General features: G+C 42.6%; 1 protein-coding gene across 6 annotated transcripts in view; it reads right to left on the bottom strand.

Annotated features, from left to right (window-relative positions):
* Window positions 1-25,483, bottom strand: part of oxr1a (oxidation resistance 1a) — a 246,277-nt gene that overhangs the window by 46,120 nt on the left and 174,674 nt on the right. For all 6 annotated transcript variants that reach the window (XM_051719172.1, XM_051719171.1, XM_051719173.1 and 3 more), the window contains one exon: window positions 23,178-23,297. In XM_051719172.1, coding sequence (XP_051575132.1) covers window positions 23,178-23,297 — 120 coding nt within the window. The remainder of the gene's footprint in view (window positions 1-23,177; window positions 23,298-25,483) is intronic.

Raw genomic sequence — 25,483 nt, 5'->3', positions numbered from 1 at the left:
TGGATTTATCCCTGTCTCATACTGGACTTATTCCTGTCTCATTCTGGACTCATACTGGATTTATCCTGCCTTATTCTGGTCTCATACTGGACTTATTCCTGTCTCATACTGGACTCATACTGAATTTATTCCAGTCTCATACTGGTCTCATTATGTTCTCATACTGAATTTATTCCAGTCTCATACTGGTCTCATTATGTTCTCATACTGAATTTATTCCAGTCTCATACTGGTCTCATTCTGTACTCATACTGGACTTATTCCTGTCTCAATCTGGACTCATACTGGATTTATCCCTGTCTCATACTGGACTTATTCCTGTCTCATTCTGGTCTCATACTGGACTCATTCCTGTCTCATACTGGCCTTATTCCTGTCTCATTCTGGGCTCATACTGGACTTAGTCCTGTCTCATACTGGACTTATTCCTGTCTCATTCTGGACTCATACTGGGCCTATTCACGTCTCATACTGGACGCATTCCAGTCTAATACCGGCCTCATACTGGACTTATTCCTGTCTCATACTGGTCACATTTTGATATCATAATGAACTCACACTGTACTTATTCCAGTCTCATTCTGGACTCATTCCTGTCTCATAATATTCCTGTCTCATACTGGATTTATTGCTGTCTCATTCTGGACTCATACTGGACTTTGTCCTGCACACACACAAACACACACACACACACACACGCACACACACACACACACACACACACACACACACACACACACACACACACACAGTCTCTTTCTCGCTATCTTAACCTCTGGATAGGACTGTGACAGTGTTTACGACAGGGTTGCTGTCACAACACATTACAATGCTTCAGTGAATATCTCACTACTAAAAACACAGACACATTAAAACCCCTTACTACTGCTTTGCTTAATAATTGTGATTGAAAGTTTTTTAGGTGATTTTTACCTTTACACTCCAAAGGAACTGAAAACACACCTAATATGCATATGCATGGGGTGTTTGTTTACATAGACATTTCTAATAAAAGTGGCATAAATTTATTTGCTCTAGAATCACAATTGCAAGAAATGATATATCATGCATTCAAATGCTAATTCTTGGGCACAGTGGTTATAAAAGACGACGTACTGTACACTGACTGTCATAAATATTTCTGAACAGTGTAAACATACAGTGTAAAGATGCTGTAGGAGCAGACCTAGCCAGCTCATCTGCTTTGCTGTGATGTGAGGAAAAGTTATTTGAATTAAAATTAATTCTAGAATCCACAGAATCACTTACCTGTCATTTGTGACACTGTCAAATGTTTGCCAAATGTTAGTGAAATGTTTAGCGAACCAACTGCAGCCCAGTAGATTTACACTTTCTGATGACAGAAATTCAAAAGATGAACCTACAATCTTTCGCCATATGTCAGTAAAGAAACACTGACATTTATAACTTATAATGATTAAAGTAATCACAAATCTCCCATAATCAACCACAATGTGTGTTTCAGAATACTATAAATAAAATAAATCCTTTATTCCACAAATTCGTGACTATCACAATTAATATTTAATCCACAAATCTCCCAAAAGAGCTGCTCTCACAAAATCTTCCCTGACAAGCACAGCGGTCCCTGTTCCCACCCTCCAGCCTTGACATTACACATTCTGCCATGCCGTGACAGATTGACCCACCCATCAGATCCCAGAAAAAGCAACCAGAGAGTCAAAATATGCCTTCCTGAACCCCAGTTCACAGTTAACATTCTCCGCCTCTTCCAAAGACAGCTTCTCCTCCTCCGGCAGTCCAGGAAGGAGGTGTTTGTCTCGCACAGCATCAAGAGGAAGAATGCTACTGTTGTAACATGTAAAATGCAAATAGCTGTGTGTATTTACAGCTCTGTTATGCGGGCTTGCTGTTTATAGCTCGCTTCATCATCTAAGCCATTATTAACAACCAGAATTTAAATGAATGCTTAGCATCAAGTGTTCCAGGGAACACTTCATTTAGGAACATTAAAAGAGCAAACAACTTTTTCTCTGGATATCATACAGCCTTTTTTAAAGGTGCACTAAGTAAGTTCTTGTTCATGTCGTTTTACACTTACACTGACACCTAGTGGCCCGGATGCATCAACATTCAAACGCAATAGTTTTCAGTTACTGATGCCAATGTAAAAATTCACAATTCACAGTCAGCCATGATTACTTTAATCAATGAGTGAAAGTGTCAAATAACGGATGGTTACTGAGATTAAGCGAGTAGTATTTGGCTGGTCAGGTGAATCATGTGCGGACCCTCTCCATGTAGAATAAAACAGCTTTATAAGGTTACTGATATGACTGGAGTCTTCATTTTAATGTGAGTGGTCATGATTTCCTACATATGTTTCAAAATTACAATTCATTTCTTAAGGAGTATAGCTTTTTTAAAGAGGAAAAAAATTACATGGTGCACCTTGAGGTGTATTGGGATGGATGTTTCTGAAAATCTATTTGTAATCCATAGATTCAGAGCATAGAGTTAGACAGGTCACCTCATTCACAGATAATCTGTGCATTCAATCCAGCCTCATACCATCTCTTTCAAAACTCAAAGCATTTGGGTAAAACAATAGAAAAACTGTGTTCCTCCAGCTGTCAGAGTTAAAATGTAATATCAATCTGATTAAAAAAGGTATTAAATAATTTAATAATTGATTAAATAAACATGAAACTACATTTGGCATATGGAAAGTTGTTTAAAGAAATAATTCAACCCAAATTTTTACTCATTTACTCAGCCCATTGTTGTTTTCTTTCTACTGTGAAACATAAAATATGATGTTAGGCAGAATGTCTTAGCTACTCTTTTACAACAAAAAAGCTACAAAAATAATGACAACATTTAAATTTTGGGTTGAACTATTCACTTAAAATGTCCATGTGCAAAATATAATCTTGCTACATAGTTGTCACATTTATTTAATCAATTATTGAATTAACATTTTAAATATGTGCCAGTCTGTCAGAGGAGGTTCGATCTGGTTCCACTAAAGGTTTCATCCTAATTCTACCTAACCATCTTCAGGAGATTTTCCTTGCCCCAGTTGCCTTTGGCTTGCTCACTGGGGATTTCAAAGTACTATTTTCTGTAAATCTCTTTTGGAAGAGCAGTTATTGTGAAAAGCACTCTTCAAATAAAAAAGTGACAATGAATACGTGTTAGTGGAGAAGGGAGTTCCGGCACAGTTCGTTCTGAAATCAGATGAAGAAATTGACTCGGTTTGCCGAGATAAATTCTGAACCAAGAGTCAAAAGGTTTCTCAGTTCGCCCTTTATTAAAGTGGATGAGTTATATTGTACTTATTGGTACTGATACCAGAAGCAGCCAATAATATAATTCCATCTTAACTGACTGACAGTACTGGTGGTCAATACATAAACAACATTACTGCACCAAAATAAACAATTGACGGTCATGTCAAGAAGGTAACCGGCCAGTTACCTGAAGTCTCACGATAGCCGCACGGAACGTTCACACTCTGCGTTTATAAACCTTATTCACAGTAGGGCCATCTTTGATTTTTAATGGGAATGACAACAAGGGTGTGAGGGAGAGACTTACCATCTCTTCAACTGCATGCACGGTATAAAGCTATAAAAAGATTCTAGATCACATCTGATTTTCTACAACTAATGTTGTCTGGAGTTTTTTGTCTACAGAGTGTTCTTGAAAATATATTTTTTTTTAATGTTTTGTCCGTGGAACGATCCAAAAACTATTTAAGCTGCAGTACAGCCCATTGAAGAGACTGTACATCTATCCCTCACAGCCTCGTTGTCAAAAATCAAAGATGCCCCTGCTGTGGATAAGGTCTATTGTGTTTATTTGGAGTCCTACAGAAAATCTACCCCTACCCCAAAACCTAACTCTAACCTTAACCCTTCCACTAAATCCTACCCTAAATCTAACCTGAACAGCGAATGAGACTCACACGAGATTTAGGCTGCCAGGGTGTTACCTTCTAGACAATGCCAGAATTGACCCTTTGTTAAGCTCTGGCTTAAAAGCATTTCTGACCAGGGACTAAAAATGAAATCTTTTTCATTTCGGTTCGTTCTGATCAAAAACTGTATTTTTCCGTTCCGGTTCGGAGGTTTCGCAGCCTCTTTTCCAAAAGGTTACCGGTTAGAACTAAATACAACCCCAATTCCGAAAAAGTTAGGACAGTATGAAAAATGCTAATAAAAAAAAAAATAAAAAAGGAGTGATTTGTAAATTATATTCACCCTTTTTTATATTGAAAGCACCACAACTACACATAATATGATGTTTTTTCCTTGTGAATTTTATTGTTTTTTTGAAAATGTACAGTAATATCCTTGTTTTTGGATTAGCCGTGCATGTATATGTAGTAATTATACGTAGTTGTTAAAAAGGTCTTCATTCACAGAATGCGACATCCACAACAGGCAGTTAGGCAAAGCAGTTTCCTTCAGCATTAAAGCGCGTTTCATTTTTCGGTCAACATGAAGTGGTGTAATTTCAAAAATTTACTGTGATAACCCTTTAGCCTTTAGTTTCAAAATTATCGGAATGAAATTAACCGGTTATAACCGGTTACCAGCATTTAATAATAACATTTTCACTCCAGAACAGTTGAAAATCACTTTGTTCCGGTTTTCGGTTACGTTCTGTTAAAAAATTTCATTCATTTTCGGTTTTGTTCCTTGAACCGTTTTTAGTCCCTGTTTCTGACCAATCCCATTTTAGCAACTGTTGCTGTCTGCCAGTACTCTGACGAGCGCTTGCGTTTTCTCAAAGAGACACTATAGGAGTAATGTGTGTTTGAGAAGTTTTAAAGGGGACCTATTATGCAAAATTCACTTTTACATGGTGTTTGAACATAAATGTGAGTTGGCAGTGTGTGTACACAACCACCCTACAATGTTAAAAGTCCACCCACAACTCTTTCTTATATTTCTATTAATCAAAAACAGTGTCTCAAAATGACTGGTTTTAGTATCTGCTCTAAAGTGACGTCACTTTAGAGCAGGCCACGCCCATGACTGGTGACGGACTCCACCCTATTATCATAGATCCTCCCCTGAGTGATCGACACACAGTCCGCCATTTTTTTCCAGGGTGGAGCAGCTACAGTGATGTCTCAATAATGTGTCAATAATGTCTCAGCTTCGTAAGCATCATAAGTGTTCTGTTGTTGGCTGTAAAAGTGAACATAAGAGTCTTCATGTACTCCCGGCATCAGAGCCACTGAAGACGCAGTGGACAAGTTTTGTTTTACAAGAAAATGTGCCCCAAAATATATCAAAATTTGTGTATGTTTGTGCAAATCATTTTGCACCAGACTGCTTTGTGAAAGAGGGTCAATATAAAGCAGGATTTTCAAAACATTTGACTCTCAAGCATGGATCAGTACCAACTGTTCGTGTTCCAGCTTTATATCCTGAAGATATAAGTATCGCACTTTATATTTTGTGAATGTTTGCAAATCGCCTTTCCGAATGTGCTTGTTAGCTGATTCCACTGCTAATGCAGCTAAAGTTACCATTGTCTCTGATTGTATTCACGGAGACCAGAGCTACGTCATTATAGCTTGTTTGCACATGACGTCACATCACTGCGTTGCTATGGCGTGAAATGCAGATGGAGGGCAGTAAGTGATTTTCTACATAAGAAGCACTATCACAAACTCAAAATACCTATGTTTTGCATCGTTTACGGTTGCTCATACATATATGGCTGAACTCTGGTATTTACGGTGTCAGTCATATTGGTTCTGATTTGTTGTTGCTATAGTATCCGAAGCACGAGCTGTAAAGGCACAGCCCTCTTCCGGAAAGGGGGCTGGAAGCAGCAGCTCATTTGCATTTAAAGAGACACACACGAAAACAGCGTGTTTTTGATACCACCCAAAAAGAGGGATTTACAACATGGTATAATAAATGATCCGTGGGGTATTTAGAGCTGAAACTTCACAGACACATTCTGGGGACACCTGAGACTTATATTACATCTTGTAAAAAGGGGCATAATAGGTCTACTTTAAGTGGAATGTTATAGAAATTATCCAAACAACGTTGTTGCAGGGTCACTTGTAATAGTGGCACGATATACCTAGAGAGGATCCATGCAGTGATTTTATTTATTTCTTATTAAGTCTTTGAAAAAACCCTAACCACATCAAAGTGACTGTTGGAGAGAAACTCCAACCAACACAATGTGCAGAGATGAAAGTCTTCTGGCTGAGTGAGGTTTCTATCAGACATAGAGGAGAAAAAATTATGTGTGTGAATGTCTTCTAGGCCATCTGGAGCTTACCTACGCTGGGCTGGTTTTACACGTGAAGAGCACCGCATTAAAATGCAGCCTGGAGGAGACCTGTGGCTGGACTTAAAACTTAAACCTGGAAGAAGGGCACTGACCCTCGCCGCAAGGCTGCTGTGTATGTGGGTGGGTCCATGTGATCAGTAGATCACTGCCGGACTATTCTAGCACAGTTTATCTCATAGTTAAACTCCACACAAATCATAAGAACACAGTTAAACACCACACTCACACCATTTCAGCACAGTTAAAAACTTCACACTCAGCATTCTATCATAGTTAAACCCCATACACACGCACACACATTCAAACTTATTGACTAATGGTCATAGTGCTCTTAGTCTATTAATTGTGCTATTAGTCTGAAGCAGAAGATAGAAGCACAGTCAAAATCACAACATATATGTTGTTATTGTAATGAGGCATCTACTGAGAGTAAGCAACATAACAGATGCAATCAACTGATGCCAACCGTAACTATATGATAAACAACAGCAGCCCTTCATCCCAATAAATGATCATTACAATTACAGGCTCTGTGGATATCTATATTCATCTGTTTGTTGTAAATAACTAGGACAACAAGCTGCAGCACCATCTGCTGGGCAAAAATAGGTTTTGCAAGGGCAAAGCAAAAAGTTAAAGGCAGAGTTCATACAAAAATACAAATTCTGTCATCATTTACTTACTTTCTTGCTGTTCCAAACCTGTTTGACTTTCTTCTGTGAAAAACCAAAGGAAAAGTTTAGCAGAATGTCAAAGCTGCTCTTTTCCTAAGAATGAAACTGGATGGGGACCAGGGGCTGTCAAGCTTCAAAAAGCAAAAAAGCACCATAAAAACATCATAAAAAGTAGTCCATGTGACGTGTGCTATATTGCAAGCCTTCTGAAACCATACAGACTGAAATGCTAGCTGTTAATTCACCAAAAACTTTGCCTTGAATTTCTTGCTTGATATCCATGGTCAACATTCACTTTCATTTTATGGAAAAGAGCAGCTTGGATATTCTGCTACTAATAATTCCTTTTTGTGTTTCCCAGAAGAAAGAAAGTCATATAGATTTCAAAAGTCTAAATGATGACAGAATTTTATTTTAGGTGAACTAAAATTTCCTTTAATACTGTATGATGTTGTACAGTTGGCTTATATACAGAACCATTGCATCCAAATAACCAGCTACACTGCTTTGATTATGAAAAGTTTTAATGCTGTCATTGACATGAGGAGAGCACCACAAGACAGGAAATCAGACCAGTAACAGAGGCAAAGTCAACTTTCCTAGTGTCAGCCAACACCAGCAGCCACTGGTAATTAACACTGGCCCTCTCTCTAACACATACGCACGCACACACACAGGCCTTCCTCATCCCCTCTTCTCCTTTGCTCTATTTCTCTGCCGGTCTCTCGCTCCCTCTCATTTCTCATGTAGCACACTAAATTTAGCAAACTGCAGGAAGGGTAGATGAGATCAGTACGATACAATGGATACAGGCAAAAAAAGTTATCATATTTCACAAACAGTCAGTGCTTGCCTAGTCTCACTTCGAGGAAATTGGCAAAGGTCTTGACCAAATAGCAGCTTAAACTGGCCAAGAACTGGCAAGAACCAGGAAAAGAGCCTGGATGGTGTGTAAAATCACCAACCACAGTTCAGTATCTGAAATAGGTAATAACAGAATAATATTTATCTACCATGGTATGTAGAAAATTAAATAATGGCAAAACAACATTCATCTACCATGGTATGTGGAATATTATCAAAGATTCTTTTAAGGCAAGTCAGTCCACTCTGTGGCCATCTTTGGAGCAGCTATTTTCAATGTAAACAAGGGGAATAAAATTACAGCTTCTGTCTACTTGAATGGGGAAAGACAGAAATCTCCAAAAAGGTTGGTCAAGACTATGATCAACAAACATATTTCAAATGAGCAGTTAAACAATGGCATAAACAAATGAGCTTCTTTAGCTCAGATTATGCTAAAAAGCACTATTTTTTCAACCTAGTCCAGCTAATGTGCATGTGCATTCCCGAATGGACTGACAGGCGATGTCTGTATCTGAAAGGTGATTGGCTGTTTTACCTGTAAGGCGGGATTTCCTTTTCTACACCCGTTGGCCATGGGGTTTTCCAATTTCTCCCATTAATTTGAATATCAGTGGTCCGTCTCTGCTAAACTCTCTCTGATATTATTAATACCAGAATAATATTAATCTACTATGGTTTGCAGAATACTATTAATACCACAACAACAGTTTGTTAATATGCTTTTGTTGAAGCCATCTGACCCCTATTTCAACAGAAATCGGGTTTAATAGCGGAATTCCAGGTGAAGAACTACACTACCCATTATCCTGAAGAGAAACGTTAAGCCACTAAGAGAATCACGGCCAACAAAGCACGCCAAACGAGCTCTGCGGTGACCACCCACTCCCAGGATGCACTGTGAATGATGCAAGAATTTGTAAAGTCTCAAACTGCTTGTATATTTGCAAACATCTGAATATTTTGCAATAAAATAAAATACATTATTTCTATACATATTATCAACTTTAAATAAATAGTTTTATATTTTTTATCGTTTTCATTTGATTGCGTCATTTGCAATGTTTCATGGGATTGAAGTTCAAGCCCTCATAAAACACATTAAAGGGATAGTTCACCCAAAAAATTACAATTCTCTCATCATTTACTCTACCTCATGCCATCTCAGATGTGTATGACTTCCTTTCTTCTGCAGAACACAAATTATGATTTTTCGAAGAATATTTCAGCTCTGTAGGTTCATACAATGCAAGTGAATGGGTGCCAAAATTTTGATGCTCCAAAATGCACATAAGGGCAGCATAAAAGTAATCCGTGCGACTCCAGTGTTTTAATCCATATCTTCAGAAGTGATATGATAGGTGTGGGTGAGAAACAGATATATTTTTAAGTCTTTTTTTGCTAGAAATTCTTCTCCCTGCCCAGTAGGGGGCGATATGCATGAAGAAGAATGTGAAAGTTAAAGTTAAAGTGGAGACTGACTGAGCAGGAAGGAGAATTTATAGTAAAAAAGGACTTAAATATTGATCTGTTTCTCACCCACACATATAGCTTCTGAAAAAAAAAAAAAAGACAAAACAAAAATAGATTTAACCACTGGATTCTTCTGGATTACTTTTATGCTGACTTGGAATTTTGGCATCCAAAAAGTTGGAGAGCACTGTTGCACTCTAAACAATGATACAAAAAACAAAACAAAAAAAAAACATGGTAGTACCTTTTCTGCTAGTGTACACAGCTAAGCTAGATAATTGTCTTCAGACATATTACAACAGCAGTTGGTAAGAGACTACAGAAAATATCTACTTTCCCAAGCAAACAAACTGAATGCTTTGGTCAACATCTATTATTGCTCTTCATTACAGACAAACATGCCAGGGCATCCACTTTACTAATTAATACACAGCCAATCTGTAGTGCTGCAATAATGGCTCTTTAATTAAAAGATTGTTAAAGCCTGGGCAAAAGAGTTGCTTGCTTTACTGAAGTGCTTTCTTTACACCACTGAATCAAACAGCACCTGGCTGATGCCCTCTTTTCTTTCTGCATTGCCATGTCTCTGACTGGAGGACTCTACTGTAGCGGGCAGGGAAATGGCTCTCGCTTTGGCTGAAGAGTGCAATGAGTTTTGCTGCCTGTTCTGAGAGTCAGAAAGGCTCTTTTACAAAACCTACTGAGCTGCCTTGCTGTCTGCTCCCTACATACAGCTGCTTTCTAAGGCCTCAAGCATACTTTACACAAGTAAGGGAACACAAATGTTTCTAGCTATGCATGCTGCATTTCGTATGTTGTTGTGTTCTGAAATTTCTTTGATTCATAACCCAATGCAAGTACGTAATGCACTGTCAGCGTTGCCGGAAGGGGTGATATTGTGGCCCATAGTGTCAACAGTCTTTTTCTTAAGTTTTCTCTTTCAGATCAGCTACTGTCAGAGTAGTAGTGAGCAACAGTTTGAAGAGAATAGCTACTTGAATATTAACACACTTAGTTTAATTGCACAGACATCTGAAGATTATTCAAATACCGTAAGTCCCACAGAGCACTTGAGTCGATGTGTGAACCGAAAGCACCACAAAATGACGAAGTTGCTTCAGCAATCACATTTTTCATCTAACATTTGCTTTTATGACACTATATGAAAAGAAGGTATGTTTTGTTAATTTAAAACTTGATAGACAATTAACCTTTAAAACCTAATCTGTTCAGGAGGAAAATTATATAGCTTTCAGAGCCACTCAGTAGACATTTCACCTCGAAACTGCCGTGATACATTTAAGGAACCATGTAATATCAGTTTGCAAAAATGCCGCCACAATCATGTAATTTACCTATAAGCATAAAAATACATAGCACACATAAATAAAGGGTAAAATAGTCCATGTAAATTAGATTGAACTACTTTGATCATGAAAATGAAATATAGGTAAATGAACAGTATATATTTATGGAGCTCTTCGAAATTCAATAAATTGTTGTTCTCTGCAAAAGATTCATGTGATCCTGCCTTACAATTTGGCCAAAATAGGTGTCTTGGAAGGCAGTATATTGTTGCCATCTACCTTTCAGAACAGATTTTTTGTCAGGACCATGCCTATGATGCCATAAAAAGGTGTCTAGGTGGGCAGCTCACTACGTTTTGGAACAAAGCAAAAGTCTCTCTTTCAAGGGCTTCGTTTCGTCCCCATCACAGCAACTGTCTCAGACTGTTTGCCAGCTCACAGCTTCTTTTTCCCAGAGGAACGGCCTAAATATGTGTGAAAGAATGAAGGGGAAAGGAGTGTCTGAGACAGAGCACACAAGCATGTAGGTTTAAGCAAATGTTGAGGAAGGAATCTGGCACTGACACAGTAGTCACCATGGAGACCAGGAGGCAGTGTAAGGTACTGTAGTCTTTTTTTATAAGATGCTAAAGGTAAAGCCTTTATCTGCAACAGTTCACTCTACAACAAAGCTACAAGCATTTAACACAAACACAATGCTATTCCACAGCACAGAAATTAGATGCATCACCATAAAGGCTGGCTTAAACATATATGATTTTGATGGCAATGTAAAATTAAGCAACATCGTAAATACGAGTTGCGAGTATGCAAGAGTTAAGGCGTTACAATAACGTTTCAGATTTTGCTTTCAGTCAAAAAAAAAAAAAAAAGTGTCAGTAAGTTCGATTCATTTATGTGAATCAGTTCAAGTGCTCTGTTTCAATGAACTCATTCAAAACTGCCAAGGTAAGTCCTTGTGTGGCATTCTTCATGCAAACAAAATGTTTTAGAAAAGATATGCTGTATGTAGGTAAATATTGCTCTTTATTTGTGCATAGAAATGAAATTATCAAAATATCATCCCTTCCCGGTGCTCATACAGTGAAAAGCATTGTGATCATTTTAACCCTTTAATGCATACCTCAGGTCTTTAGTGACCCAGGACCTCATTCCACCGCTGCACCTCGTCCATTTTTTTAAGGTTGTGACCACACATCTTTAGTATTCCTCAACCTTTCTCTTCTGAATAGTGTAACAATAAACAAACAAAAAAATGCAAATTGCCAAAAAATATATTTAGTGCTTAATTACCAAAAGTGAGAAAGGTCATTAAAGACCCAAGATACTGTTTGTAATAGTGTCACTTTTTTTTGCGCTTCCATAAATCATATTTCTATAAAATTTTACCTTCACAGTATATTGTATATATTTTATTGTTTATTACAAAACAAATGAGTACTATATTCAAACAAGTCACTACTATATCACTTTGATTTTCTGTGTGACAATGTTGAATTATCAGTATCCCATATGCGTGCACACACACATACATACTACAGTTTTTCTTACTCAAGGTGACGCTGTTGTTTCAGTGATCGACTTGATTTACCTTCGACACTGCTATTTGACGTAGAAGCAATGTGGAAGTAAACTATAGCAAGTGTAACACATAAACACCATTTGGGTGTACCACTGAAATTATGTAAGTTGTGTGTCTATTTAGACTCAAAAATTGCCTGAAAAATACATAGGTGTAGCTTATGTGAAGCTTCTATGTTACTGTATGTGCAGCTCAATATGTGTTTGACAGCCAGTTGCGTCTTGTGAAATTTCAGCTTGGAAGTAATGAATCCTGTTCTTTATTTGTTGCACCATCTCTTTGATATATGAAAAATAAAACATCAATCCACTCAACTACGATTCAGGTGATACCTTTTTAAAAGGTTTATGTCATAATAATATTCTAAAACGCTGTTTTTAATGTGGATTGATGACAGCAGTCATGCTTTGGATCATTTGTGAGTCACTCTCAGGAGGACTGTCGTGGGTTTAGGAGCTACTTTTAGTGTTAAAATTAGGGATGTAGACCGTTAACTGGCATTAACAATTTTCTCAACTAATAAAATCGGTTAAAAATTAACCGATATGATAATTCAAGAAATACCAGAGATGTGATTTGATGGATTTTACATGTAGGGCATGTTATGTACAAATGAGGGTGCTGTTAACACGTAAACCACGGTCTTCCTCTCAGTCTGAACACGCGCTGTGCCTTTGGGAACGTTTCGTCAGTGAAGACATGTTCCAATGCAAATTGTAAATAGGATGCTAGAGTTTAGTAGTAGCACAAGTACAATGTGGTACCATATAAAAAACAAACATCTGCAAGCCTCAACATCTAAGAGCATATGTTTATAGCCCCCGCTTATGTTGTTGTACGGGGTCAAGAGACGGGAGTGCGATGCACGGCGGGACTTCAGTGCCTTCGGAGCGGGTTTTAGTCTCCGGGCTTTCTGTCAACATACTTACCGCTGCCCATGAATACATATGTTGAAGACAAACAAAAATGATTAGGATTGCCAGCAGCACAATTTGTGGGTAGGCTGACTGTTTTTATTCTTCCATTGTTAAACTGGCAAGTTTTCACCCCATAGGTTAATTTGTTACGAAATATAAAAGGGAAATATACGGTTGTTCATTCAGATGTTGATGTAACAGCTATCTCTAAATATGCACATCTGTCATGTGAGCCTGTTTTGTTTCAGCCAGTATAGACTTGTTGACATAACATATTGTCATGCCTGTTTGGCCACTTGTTTGATTCATGGCTTATATCGGTTAACCGATTAATAACCGGTTAATACTGGCAGTTACTTGGTTAAAAGAATTTGCCAAAATTTGCATCCCTAGTTAAAATTATTCATTAATTACTTTTAAATGAAAATTGTATGAGTCCTAAAATAAATTTTTTAAGAGTTGCTCCTAAATTTCCATGTTAGGAGCTACTTTTAGCCTTAAGATTTTTTGTGAATACGGGCCCAGAGATGTAATAATGTTTGACAAAACACCCATGCATTTAAAGGTTAAACTAAATATGTACTGTTTTAGCTCTTACATTTCAGGGCAAAGTAAATATAAAGCAGCACATATCTGAGGGATTTACATGAAGTGCTCCTCAGAATGAGGGCAAGTCAACACAGCATAGGGCAGTTATTTAATTACAGTGGGTGTGTACATATCAGGGCCGACAGTGAAAACACAGCGCTGGGTTTATTTTAGCAAGGTGATCTCAATACCTGCACAAAAGCAAACTTGCAGAAGTACATCCATTACATACATATATAAGTATAAATAGGTTAACCTTATGTATCCATCTGCCCTCCTTTGGCAACTAGTATCAAATCACCAGTGGTATGTTTAGCTTTTCCATTATTTAAAGGTGAAATGTGTAATTTCTATGTTACCAAATGGAATTACAAAAATAATGATTGCAAATAATAATTTGTTTTCTGAACATGCCGCCCTTTCTTATCTTATAGTGGTCATAAAACATATAGTCCCATCCCAAACTCACATCATTGGCTTATTTATTGCTGTCTCTGCATATTAAGTTGGTGTAAGAAAAATTTCAGTGTGTTATCATATGACTTCAGTAGACAGGTTGCCATCTTGGCCGTGTAAAATTCCTAGACACCTGATCAATGACAGAAAAACATTTTGCTGGCAATAATACAAGACATAAAACATGATCTATGACAGTTTACTTCTCATTTTATATGGAAATTACTGCATATACACTAGCTGCCAAAAGTTTGCAATAATGTACAGATTTTGCTGTTTCGGAAGGAAATTGGTACTTTAATTCACCAAAGTGGCATTCAACTGATCACAAAGTACAGTCAGGACATTACTGATGTAAAAAACAGCACCATCACTATTTGAAAAAAGTCATTTTTGATCAAATCTAGACAGGCCCCATTTCCAGCAGTCATCACTCCAACACCTTATCCTTGAGTAATCATGCTAAATTGATCATTTAGTACTAGAAAATCATTTGCCATGATATCAAACACAGTTGAAAGCTATTTGGTAGCATATTGTTAGAAGACTTTAGCCTACTTAATATAATGCTTAAACGTTCTGGAAAACATGTCCAAGAAAGGAATCCTTACTTTTTATGTCCCAGATCCATAATACATTTGGATATAATGACATTGCCTACTTTGATCAATATTCATGTTAAGATCAATTATAACTATTGCTAAAGCTCAAATAAAGCAAAGAATATGCATTTTCTTTTGTCCTGCTTTGTAATAGACACTATTTTAATAAATGTAACCATTTTAAGAAATGTTTTAATTAACATTCATTATACTGGTTTAAGAACAGACCACTGAAAACCCCTTATATGTCGACCACTAATATGAATATCCTATTAGGAAGACATTGCATGTTCTCGGAAATGTTGAATTCAGTGTTTCTGAACTTACCATTTGTCCTCTGTAAGTCAAGCATCTAGATACAGTACTCACAGCCTTGTGTGCAAACAGGATAATAACAAGCATTTTACTTGATCGACCCTCAGTTTCTGTTGCTCTTGTTTCTGAGTACAGCGCATTAAATTGAGGTTTGCTCCTCTTGATCACGGACACGCGAGTAGCGCTCAGTGCAGAGGTAACTTTTCTCAAACCTACAGCTTTCATGGCCATGCGCTGAAGTGCTCATCAGACTCATTTTACACACATCAGGAAAATACTGAAATTCTGGGACATTTTGCATCCCGGAATGGAATACAATTTTTCCAGGACAGATGGCCAAAAACGTCGTGGTTACTGGTGTAACCTCCGTTCCCTGATGGAGGGAACGAGACGTTGGTGTCGATGTAGTGACACTAGGGGTCACTCTTGGGAGCCCGAGACACCTCTGGTCTTTGATAAAAGGCCAATGAAAATTGGCGAGTGGTATTTGCATGCCACTCCCCCGAACATACGGGTATAAAAGGAGCTGGTATGCAACCACTCATTCAGGTTTTACGCTGAGGAGCCGATATAAGGTCCGGCCATTTCAGCGGGTAGTTCAGCGTTGTGGCAGGAGGGACCAACGTCTCGTTCCCTCCATCAGGGAACGGAGGTTACACCAGTAACCACGACGTTCCCTATCTGTCACTCACTCGACGTTGGTGTCGATGTAGTGACACTAGGGGTCCCTATACAAAACGCCACAAGGCTGAACTGTGTTACGTGAACTGGCGGTGTGTGGTGGGCAGACTTGCTGTGTGCCTCATAGCCAGCACACCAGGTCGACACGTAACCTCCCCCAACACAGTTATGAGTGTCGAACGGCCCTTTTTGGGGACAAGTCGACTACCCAGAGATAGAGACAGGCTTAACCCAGTCATGGCCTCTTTCCCCTTCTCTTTTTCCACTCCCTAAAAAGAAGGGGGATTATCCGACTGGGCCGCCAGGTCTAGTCGGGGGGTGTCCCTCCCAAGGGGAGGACACCGCGGAGACCACACCTCGCCCCAAGAGAGGGGGGATATTTAAGTGGAAGAATACATCACATGGTCTTTCCAACCATGTGGAGAGCCTTCAAGGTAGATCCTACCCAATGGGGGAGGAGTTACTACAACATGGAGACTGAGGGGCTCTGCCCAAGGAAGACGCAGTTTGCCAGTAGGGAAACGAACTAGCGGAAGATATAGATCGCATGGGGTTAGCCTTACAGGGAACCGCCACATGCGGAGCACCTACCCCAGAACCGGGCTCTTAGTTAGCGCGTGTACTGGGCCGGCAGCGAGTCTCTCCGAAAACTCGACTGCCACAGGGCTCGGAGGAAGTCAACCAGGGAACAACCTTTGTGAACACTACTGGGAATTAACAGCGCACGTCTTCAGCTCAAAAGGAGGTGGAAGGCGCTATGTGCAAGTGATACACCCGGCCGGCTATCCCGGGCTTATCCGCTTGTGTTGCGTGCCACTACCTGGGACGAAACCGGTTCCACCCGGAGGTTGTAGAACCTTGCAAAGGTGTTGGGTGTTGCCCAGCCCACTGCTCTGCAATGTCTGTTAGAGAGGCACCTCTGGCCAGGGCCCAAGAAGCCGCTACACCACGAGTAGAATGGGCTCGTAGCCCTGCCGGGGGCGGCATGTTTTGGGCGAGACATGCCATAGTTATGGCGTCAATGAGCCAGTGGGCGATCCTCTGCTTGGAGACAGCGCTTCTTTTCCGCTGTGCACCGAAGCAGACAAAGAGCTGCTCAGAGAGTCTAAAGCTCTGCGTGCGATCCAAATAGATGCGCAAAGCGTGCACCGGACACAGCAACGCCAGGGCTGGGTCTGCCTCCTCCTGGGGCAGCGCTTGCAGGTTCACCACCTGGTCTCTAAAAGGAGTGGTGGGAACCTTGGGCACATAGCCCGGTCGGGGGTCTCAGGATCACGTGAGAATAGCCCGGACCGAACTCCAGGCATGTTTCGCTGACAGAGAACGCTTGCAGGTCACCTACCCTCTTGATGGAAGTGAGCGCAGTCAGGAGGGCAGTCTTCAGGGAGAGTGCCTTAAGCCCGGCTGACTGCAAAACTCAAAGGGGGCTCTCTGTAGACCCTGAAAAACTACAGAGGTCCGATGAGGGAACAAGGCGTGGCCTGGAGGGATTCAGCCTCCTGGCGCCTCTTAGGAACCTGATGATCAGATCATGCTTCCCTAAGGACTCACCGTCGACTGCGTCATGGTGTGCTGCTATGGCAGCAACGTACACCTTCAAGGTGGAAGGGGACAGCCTCCCTTCCAACCTCTCTTGCAGGAAGGAAAGCACTGATCTGACTGCGCACCTCTGGGGGTCTTCCTAATGGGAAGAACACCACTTAGCGAACAGACACCACTTAAAGGCATACAGGCGCCTCATAGAGGGAGCCCTAGCCTGAGTGAATGTGTCTACCACCGCAGGTGGGAGACAGCTTAGGTCTTCCGCGTCCCGTCCCTTCTTCTCTTTTCTTTTTTTTTTTTTTTTTTAGGGGCCAGACATGGAGATTCCAGAGGTCTGGGCGCGGGTGCCGGATGGTGCCCCTTCCCTGAGAAAGAAGGGCCTTTCTCAGGGGAATTTGCCCGGGGGGAGCTGTCACGAGGAGCGTGAGGTCCGAGCACCACGTCTGGGCGGGCCAGTAGGGTGCTTACCAGGACGACCTTCTCCTCGTCCTCCCTGACCTTGCACAGGGTCTGTGCGAGCAGGCTCACTGGGGAAAACGCATATTTGCGAATGCCAGGGGACCAGCTGTGTGCCAGCGCGTCTATGCCGAGGAAGGCCTCGGTGAGGGCGTACCAGAGCGGGCAGTGGGAGGATTCTTGGGAGGCGAACAGGTGCACCTGTGCCTGACTGAATCGACTCCAAATCAGCTGGACCACCTGAAGGTGGAGTCTCCACTCTCCCTTGAGGGTAACCTGTTGTTACGACGCGTCCGCCGAAGTGTTGAGGTTGCCCGGGATGTGAGTGGCTTGCAGCGACTTGGTGCTGCTAACTCCGTTGGAGGAGACGGCGGGCGAGTTATGACATACAGCGGGAGCGCAGACCGCCTTGGCGGTTGACATATGCTACCGCTGCCGTGCTGTCTGTCCGAACTAGCACGTGCTTGCCCTGGATCAACGGCCGGAACCTCCACAGGGCGAGCAGAATTGCCAGTAACTCGAGGCAGTTAATGTGCCAACGCAGCTGCGGACCCGTCTAGAGGCCAGCAGCTGCGTGCCCGTTGCCAACAGCGCCCCAGCCCATTTTGGAGGCGTCTGTCGTGACCACGACGTGCCTGGAGACCAGTTCTAGCGGAACACCTGCTCGTGGAAACGAGAGGTCGGTCCAAGGGCTGAAAAGACGGTGACAGACCGACGTAATGGCCACGCGGTGTGTCCCGTGGCGCCATGCCCGTCTCGGGACTCGAGTCTGGAGCCAGTGCTGAAGCGGCCTCATATGCATCAACCCGAGCGGGGTGGCCACCGCCGAGGACGCCATATGCCCCAGGAGCCTCTGAAAATGTTTCAGTGGAACCGCTGTTTTCTGTTTGAACGCCTTCAAACAGGCCAGCACCGACTGGGCGCGCTCGTTCGTAAGGTGCGCCGTCAAGGAGACTGAGTCCAACTCCAAACCGAGAAAAGAGATGCTCTGAACCGGGAGGAGCTTGCTCTTTTCCCAGCTGACCCGAAGCCCTAGTCGGCTGAGGTGTGAGAGCACCAGGTCCCTGTGTGCGCATAACCCGTCTCGAGAGTGAGCTAGGATTAGCCAGTCGTCGAGATAGTTGAGAATGCGAATGCCCACCTCCCTTAACGGGGCAAGGGAAGCCTCTGCGATCTTCGTAAAGACGCGAGGAGACAGGGACAGGCCGAAAGGGAGGACTTGTACCGATACGCCTGACCCTCGAACGCAAACCGCAGGAAGGGTCTGTGTCGAGGAAGGATCGAGACGTGAAAGTACGCATCCTTCGGGTCTACCGCCGCGAACCAATCTTGATGCCAGACGCTCGCTAGAATGCGTCTTTGCGTCAGCATCTTGAACGGGAGTCTGTGTAAGGCCCGGTTCAGTACTTGCAGGTCCAAGATTGGCCGCAACCCACCGCCTTTTTCCGGTACAATGAAGTAGGGGCTGTAAAACCCCCTCTTCATCTCGGCTGGAGGGACAGGTTCTATCGCGTCCTTCCGTAGGAGGGTAGCGATCTCCGCGCAAGGTAGCAGCATTTCCATCTTTCACCAAGGTGAAGTGGACACCGCTGGACCTGGGCGGATGCCCAGCGAAGTGAATCGTGCAGCCGAGTCGGACGGTCCGGACCAGCCCTCGCGACGGACTGGAAAGCGCAAGCCATGCACCCGAGTTCCGCGCAAGGGGGACCAAAGGGACAACGTCATTGGATGTACCGGCGGGTGGGGCCTCGCGGCGGGGCGGAGCTTGAGGTGCCACACCACATCGTGGCCGTGCTGAGTCCGAGGACATCGAAGCACTTACCTGGCTCCTTGTGACCACCCCCGGAACAGCCTGGGACGGGGGAGGAAGAGGCCTGTCCTCATGACCCGTGGAGACTGTCACATCGGGGGCGGATTTGTGCCACAGCTGGGCGCTCAGGGCGGGAGACCGCCGCTGGAGCGCCAACCTGCCAAATGGTGTGGTGGACGGTGGTCGTGATGCCAGCCGTACACACCGAATATGTGACCCAGGGAACAAGGAAACCACTCTTGCGGAGCTCTTGAGTACTGCAGCCACTTGGGCATGCAGCGCAATTAAATGCAAAAGGTAACAAAAAGAAGATCTGCTTACCAGCTCCAGAGCAGCGGGTTTCGTTGTCCCTGGGTCGCCCGTCTCAGGGGCGCTTCGAAGACCTCCGTGGGTTCTTCGGTGCCGGCTGTGAGACGGGTGGCGTCGGCTTCCTGCGGTGGGCTCCACGCCGGGGCCGGGCCGGAGGGGCGGGCTGCGGCGGAGCCGGTGCAGTCACCGCAGGGGGACGCCCTCGGCGATGAGTAGATGGGGGGATCTTGAGCCACGCCGGGGCAGGACAAGCCGGCTAGCATCCATCTACTGCTCTACCATCGAGAACTGCTGGGCAAAGTCCTCGACAGTGTCGCCGAATAGGCCCGCCTGGAAAATGGGGGCAGCAAGGAATCGTGTCCTGTCGGCCTCACCCATCTCGACCAGGTTGAGCCAAAGGTGGCGCTCCTGGACCACTAGTGTGGCCATCGTCCGCCCGGGAGACCGCGCCGTGACCTCCGTCGCTCGGAGAGCGAGGTCGGTCGCCGAGCGCAGTTCCTGCATCAATCCCGGGGCGGAACTACCCTCGTGCAGTTCCTTTAGCGCCTTGGCGGACTTGCAGGAGAGCCATGGCGTGCAGGGCGGAGGCGGCTTGTCCAGCAGCGCCGTAGGCTTTGACCGTCAGAGACGACGTAAACCTACAGGCCTTGGACGGGGGCTTTGGGCACCCGTGCCAGGTGGCGGCGCTCTGCGGGCATAGGTGCACCGCGAGCGCCTTTATCCACCGGGGGATTGCCGAATAACCCTTGGCCGCCCCACCATCGAGGGTAGTGAGAGCGGGGAAGCTGAAAAGATCGGGACCGGGCAGTAAAAGGTGCCTCCCGCGATCTTGTCAGCTCTTCATGCACTTCCGGGAAGAAAGGAACGGGGCGGGGCGTGGCTTTGAGCGGCGCCGCGAGCCCAGGAACCAATCACAGAGCCGCGAGGGTTCAGGGAAGAGCGGTGAAATCCACTCTAACCGATGCTCGCGGCTGTCCGGGAAAGCATGTCGTCATCTCCGTGTCAGCCTGTGACTGGGCGATCGACCCCGAAGGGAGGAGCCCAGCCGAGGCTTCCGACTGGACGAGCCCGCTCTCCGATGCTGCGCTCGAGAGCTCATCACTTTCGCGGGCTCCGAATAAGAGGTCGAACTCGCCGTGAGACGAGCCGGCGGACTCACCCGGAAGCCCGATCGGGGCAGACGAGCGTGCTGGGGAATGGGAGGTCCGCGGGGGGATACCCGGCGGAGGCGGTCCCATTGGGGTCCCCAAATCACCCCCAGTGCTAGCCGCGCTGGCCTCAAACCCGTGGGTAAAAGGACCGAGGCGGGAGCCTCTGGGGTGGCTCGCTTCCTTACGAAGGCGAGCCGCGACCGCAACGTTGCCATGGACACATTCTCGCAATGAGAATGTGACCATCCACGAACGCTGTCTCCGCGTGAGCAGTGCCCAGACACGAAAGACAGTGATCGTGACCGTTAGAAGGCGAGAGATAACGAGCACAACCAGGAATAACACACAATCGGAAAAGCATCTTTAAAAAGACGCGTCTTTAAAAAGACGTTCCGTGTGTGCGCTCTTTTAGAGAAATATATACTCTTTTAGAGGGGAAAAATGCTCTTTCAGAAAATATACTCTCTAGTTTTTCTGCCGAAGCGCCCAGGGGCGTTCTCTGCAGTGCACCAGTGCAGAGGAGGGAGAAGCCGCTGAAATGCGCCGTCAGATCCAGCAGGTGAATGAACAGTAGTATTCAGCTCAATGAGCATGACCGTTCGGCTCCGAAGAGAAAATCTGAATGAGTGGTTGCATACCAGCTCCTTTTATACCCGTATGTTCGGGGGAGTGGCATGCAAATACCACTCGCCAATTTTCATTGGCCTTTTATCAAAGACCAGAGGTGTCTCGGGCTCCCAAGAGTGACCCCTAGTGTCACTACATCGACACCAACGTCGAGTGAGTGACAGATAGGGAACTGGGACAATCCCAGAAAATCCTGGATGGGTGGCATCCCTAAGCGCATGAGTCATATGGACTACTTTTATTTTAATTTCATGGTTCTTATTTGTAATTTTGGTGTTCCACAGAGTCAGTGCTTATTTATTTTCATTGAAAAAGTCATAAAGTCATTTGGTTTTGGAACAACCAATGAGAAAGCAAAATTTCATTTTTGGTGAACTATATCTTTAACATAAAAAAAACACACACTTCACCTTTAAATATGAACTTAATAACCTTCTATGATTTCTCTTAAGTCAGCAGGAATTCCATCTACAATCTTCTTCACATTCCTCAGGACAGAAAAACACAAGGATACCGTGACAACATAATGGAGAGCTATGCTTCGAGACAGGCATTCTTCCGATCAGCTGATGACAAAGCACAATGTTTCTTCACTAATAATGACTAGAAGGATTTCATGCAGTCTGCTTATGATATCTGTTCCATAAAGGCCCATTCACATGATTCATGTGAACTGTTCCCAAATGCATTCAACTCTATGAAATGAAACATCAAGCTACACTGTTGTCCCAGATGCTGTGTTGCTTGTAGGACAAGCATTGCAACATTTAAAGCTCAAATCATTTAAACTTTAACACCATTTGCCACTGACCTTTCTAACCACAACCAATGATTATGGGACAGTTCACTTGATGTATCATTACGTGGGGGGTGCCAACGCAAAAACTGTTCCTTTGTGTATCTAACTACATCAAGTTCTGAAACAATATCGAATGTATATGAAATACAGAGAACATTAATGACACAATATTTGTAACACAATATCTTTTATCTGTTCTAAACTCAAAAATCTCTTACCTCTTAATAGTTACCACTATTGTCGCTGTTTACTGTGCATACTTCCATTTTTTTTTTGCTACCTAGAAACCTCGTAAAATCATAACGCTTTCCTTGTGAGGGAACTTAAGTATGTAATTTCTGCGGCACTAGCGGCACTCAACAGAATCACAAAAATAAAGACAAATAAAAACTAATTTGGTTGAGACAATATTTTACATCTGCGCAAACATACAGGTTTCAAGCAATTCTGTTTGGTGCCACTAATGGTGCAGAAATTACACAATTCCCCATTAAAAGGGACAGAGATCATGCAAACACATACACTAAATACACTACTGTTCACAACCTAAATGTATGGTGGACTAATTGTAGAATAAAAAAATCAACAGTAGGAATCAAAGTGAGTGTTTGTGTATGTGGTCAGGGCATGTTTAATTGTGTATGTATAAGTCTCTGACAAGTGCAGGTTAAACTGTGAGACTCTGCAGCGTGCAGATGGAAATGTCACATACCGTGGTGGTCACTTTCTCCAGGTCGGCCTCTGAGGAGGTGGGAGACAGAGGGCTGCTGGGACTGAACGAGGGAGAGCTGCCCACACTGGACACATACTCTGGGTCAGGAACATATAAAACCTGCAAACACAACCACATCGCAACGCTTTACAAACACCAGCCAATGACTGCATGCATGGACACACTTTCACTTCTTTCATACACGTTTATCTAGCTACCAACACATTATCAATATTATTATTATTTAAATAAAGCAAACTATAATGACTATTGACTTATCATTATACAGAGCCTACTCCTGAAAAACTTTACATTTATTTATTTTACTATTACAGTTAGCTATATATTTTTTTTATTATTACTTTATGAATCATTGTCATATTTAGCTAACATCTGTGGACATTTTTCAGAAATGTTCACCCCAAAGAAAAGATAAGGTAAAAGCACACACACAGACATTTACCTGGTTATATATTATGAATTATAATTTCTATTATAATGGCTGAATGTAATTAACCCTTTAAAATTAACAATGGACTTAACCCCCACTCTTGAAAATGGAGATTTTGACATTATTGTTTTTATGTGAATAAAGAAAGGTATATTTCTAGTTTCAACACTATTTGTGCTTCAGACCTTTGTTTTGTTGAACAAGAAAAAGTATCTTCATATTACGTGACCCACATTTGGTTTTCGACCATTACAACTGAGTAAAATTGAACCATTTACACATGAAGCCACACTGAGAGCCCCATATCTCAGGGATTTAAAGAAATATTCCAGGTTCAATACATGTGAAGCTCAATGGGTGACCTGGGATTACCTTTTCTTTAAAAAAAGCTAAATCGAAGTTACAGGCACTTACAATGGAAGTGAATGGGGCCAATTTTTAGAGGGTTTTAACACAGAAAAGTAAAGCTTATAATTTTATAAAAGCACTTGCATTAATTCTTCTGTTAAAACTCATGCATTATTTGAGCTGTAGAGTTGTTTAAATAGTCATTTTAGGGTTTTATGGTTTGTTGACATTACAATGTCATGGTAACAAGGTTGTAATACTGGCAATAACTTTAAACAGAAAAGGTTATTAAGTGATTTTATCCTACTAAAATCATGTTTACAAGCATATCCTTTATGTCTTGTGGCTATACTTTTGAAAAAGTGAGTATTTTAACGTTCAAAAATTGGCCCCATTCAGTTCCATTGTAAGTGACACACTGTAACTAACCCAGACATTAGCTTTTTTTAAAGAAAAGGAGGGGCAAGTCAAAATATGTATTTGTGGTAATCAATATTTGCCACAGATGCTGTCCATTGAGCCTTACTTGTACTGAACCCAGAATATTCTTTTAACCATATTGGGTCTTAAATATACCTGTAAAGACACCAAAAGGCAAGTTTGTTCTGAACCACAATCTAAAAGGATGTTAAGATATCTTTAGTAATTCTGGAGTAATAGGCACTCCAAATTGAGAAAAACACCACAATAAAGTGTTTTATACAATTTCTGGACTCACACCATTGAAATTTATGCAACAAGGGCTGCCAAAGTCAACTAATTTTAGTAACAGACCTACCTATTGCTTTGTAAAATTAAAATAACAATGCTGCCACCAAAGTTATTGTTTTACCTGGAGTTTGCTCTAAATCATAGGCAAATTTTTTTATTTGGAATCAACCTATACAAATTAATGGATTACTCTTATTATTATTGATCCATGGCCTTTAATATTTTAATACACATTCTCTCTTTCCTCATGTACACAGACAAACTCATATACACACAGGCATACACACACTTTCTAATGTGATGCAATTTTCTAAACATTCTCATGTAGAAGGGTTTGTCATAAAATACAGGCAAGAAAATGTGATCTCTCATTGCATGTCTGTTCTCTACGCACTGAACAGGGCTCCACTTGTGTTAGTTCGGGGGCAGCGGAGTCAGCGTGGAGGGGCTGTTCAACGGTCCGAAGCACTGGGGAGGATTATGCTAATGACACGAGCCGCAGAGTTTGGTCACGTGACTGTGTTGAGAGCCCTCCAGCTGTACTGTGTCATGCAGCACCAGCCCATCTCCAGCGCATGACTCTATCTATTACCCTCTCATTACAGCGCTCAGTGCCATGTGAAAATCAACACACTCTGCTTAACTTAACATGTATTTGTGAGGAGATGAGGCAATGCTGGAGCTGTTTCGCAAGGGATATTTCATAAGCGCTCATGCTCTGACTTGAAGAGAGAAGTCATTAATCACTTCATCTATCTGAGAGACTGGGACAATATTCTTTGTTTAATGCCATATC

The sequence above is a fragment of the Myxocyprinus asiaticus genome, chromosome 15 (assembly GCF_019703515.2).
Source record: "Myxocyprinus asiaticus isolate MX2 ecotype Aquarium Trade chromosome 15, UBuf_Myxa_2, whole genome shotgun sequence".
Taxonomy (NCBI): domain Eukaryota; kingdom Metazoa; phylum Chordata; class Actinopteri; order Cypriniformes; family Catostomidae; genus Myxocyprinus; species Myxocyprinus asiaticus.
The sequence above is the reverse complement of the archived record's forward strand: the minus strand, read 5'-3'. Positions and strand labels throughout refer to the sequence as shown.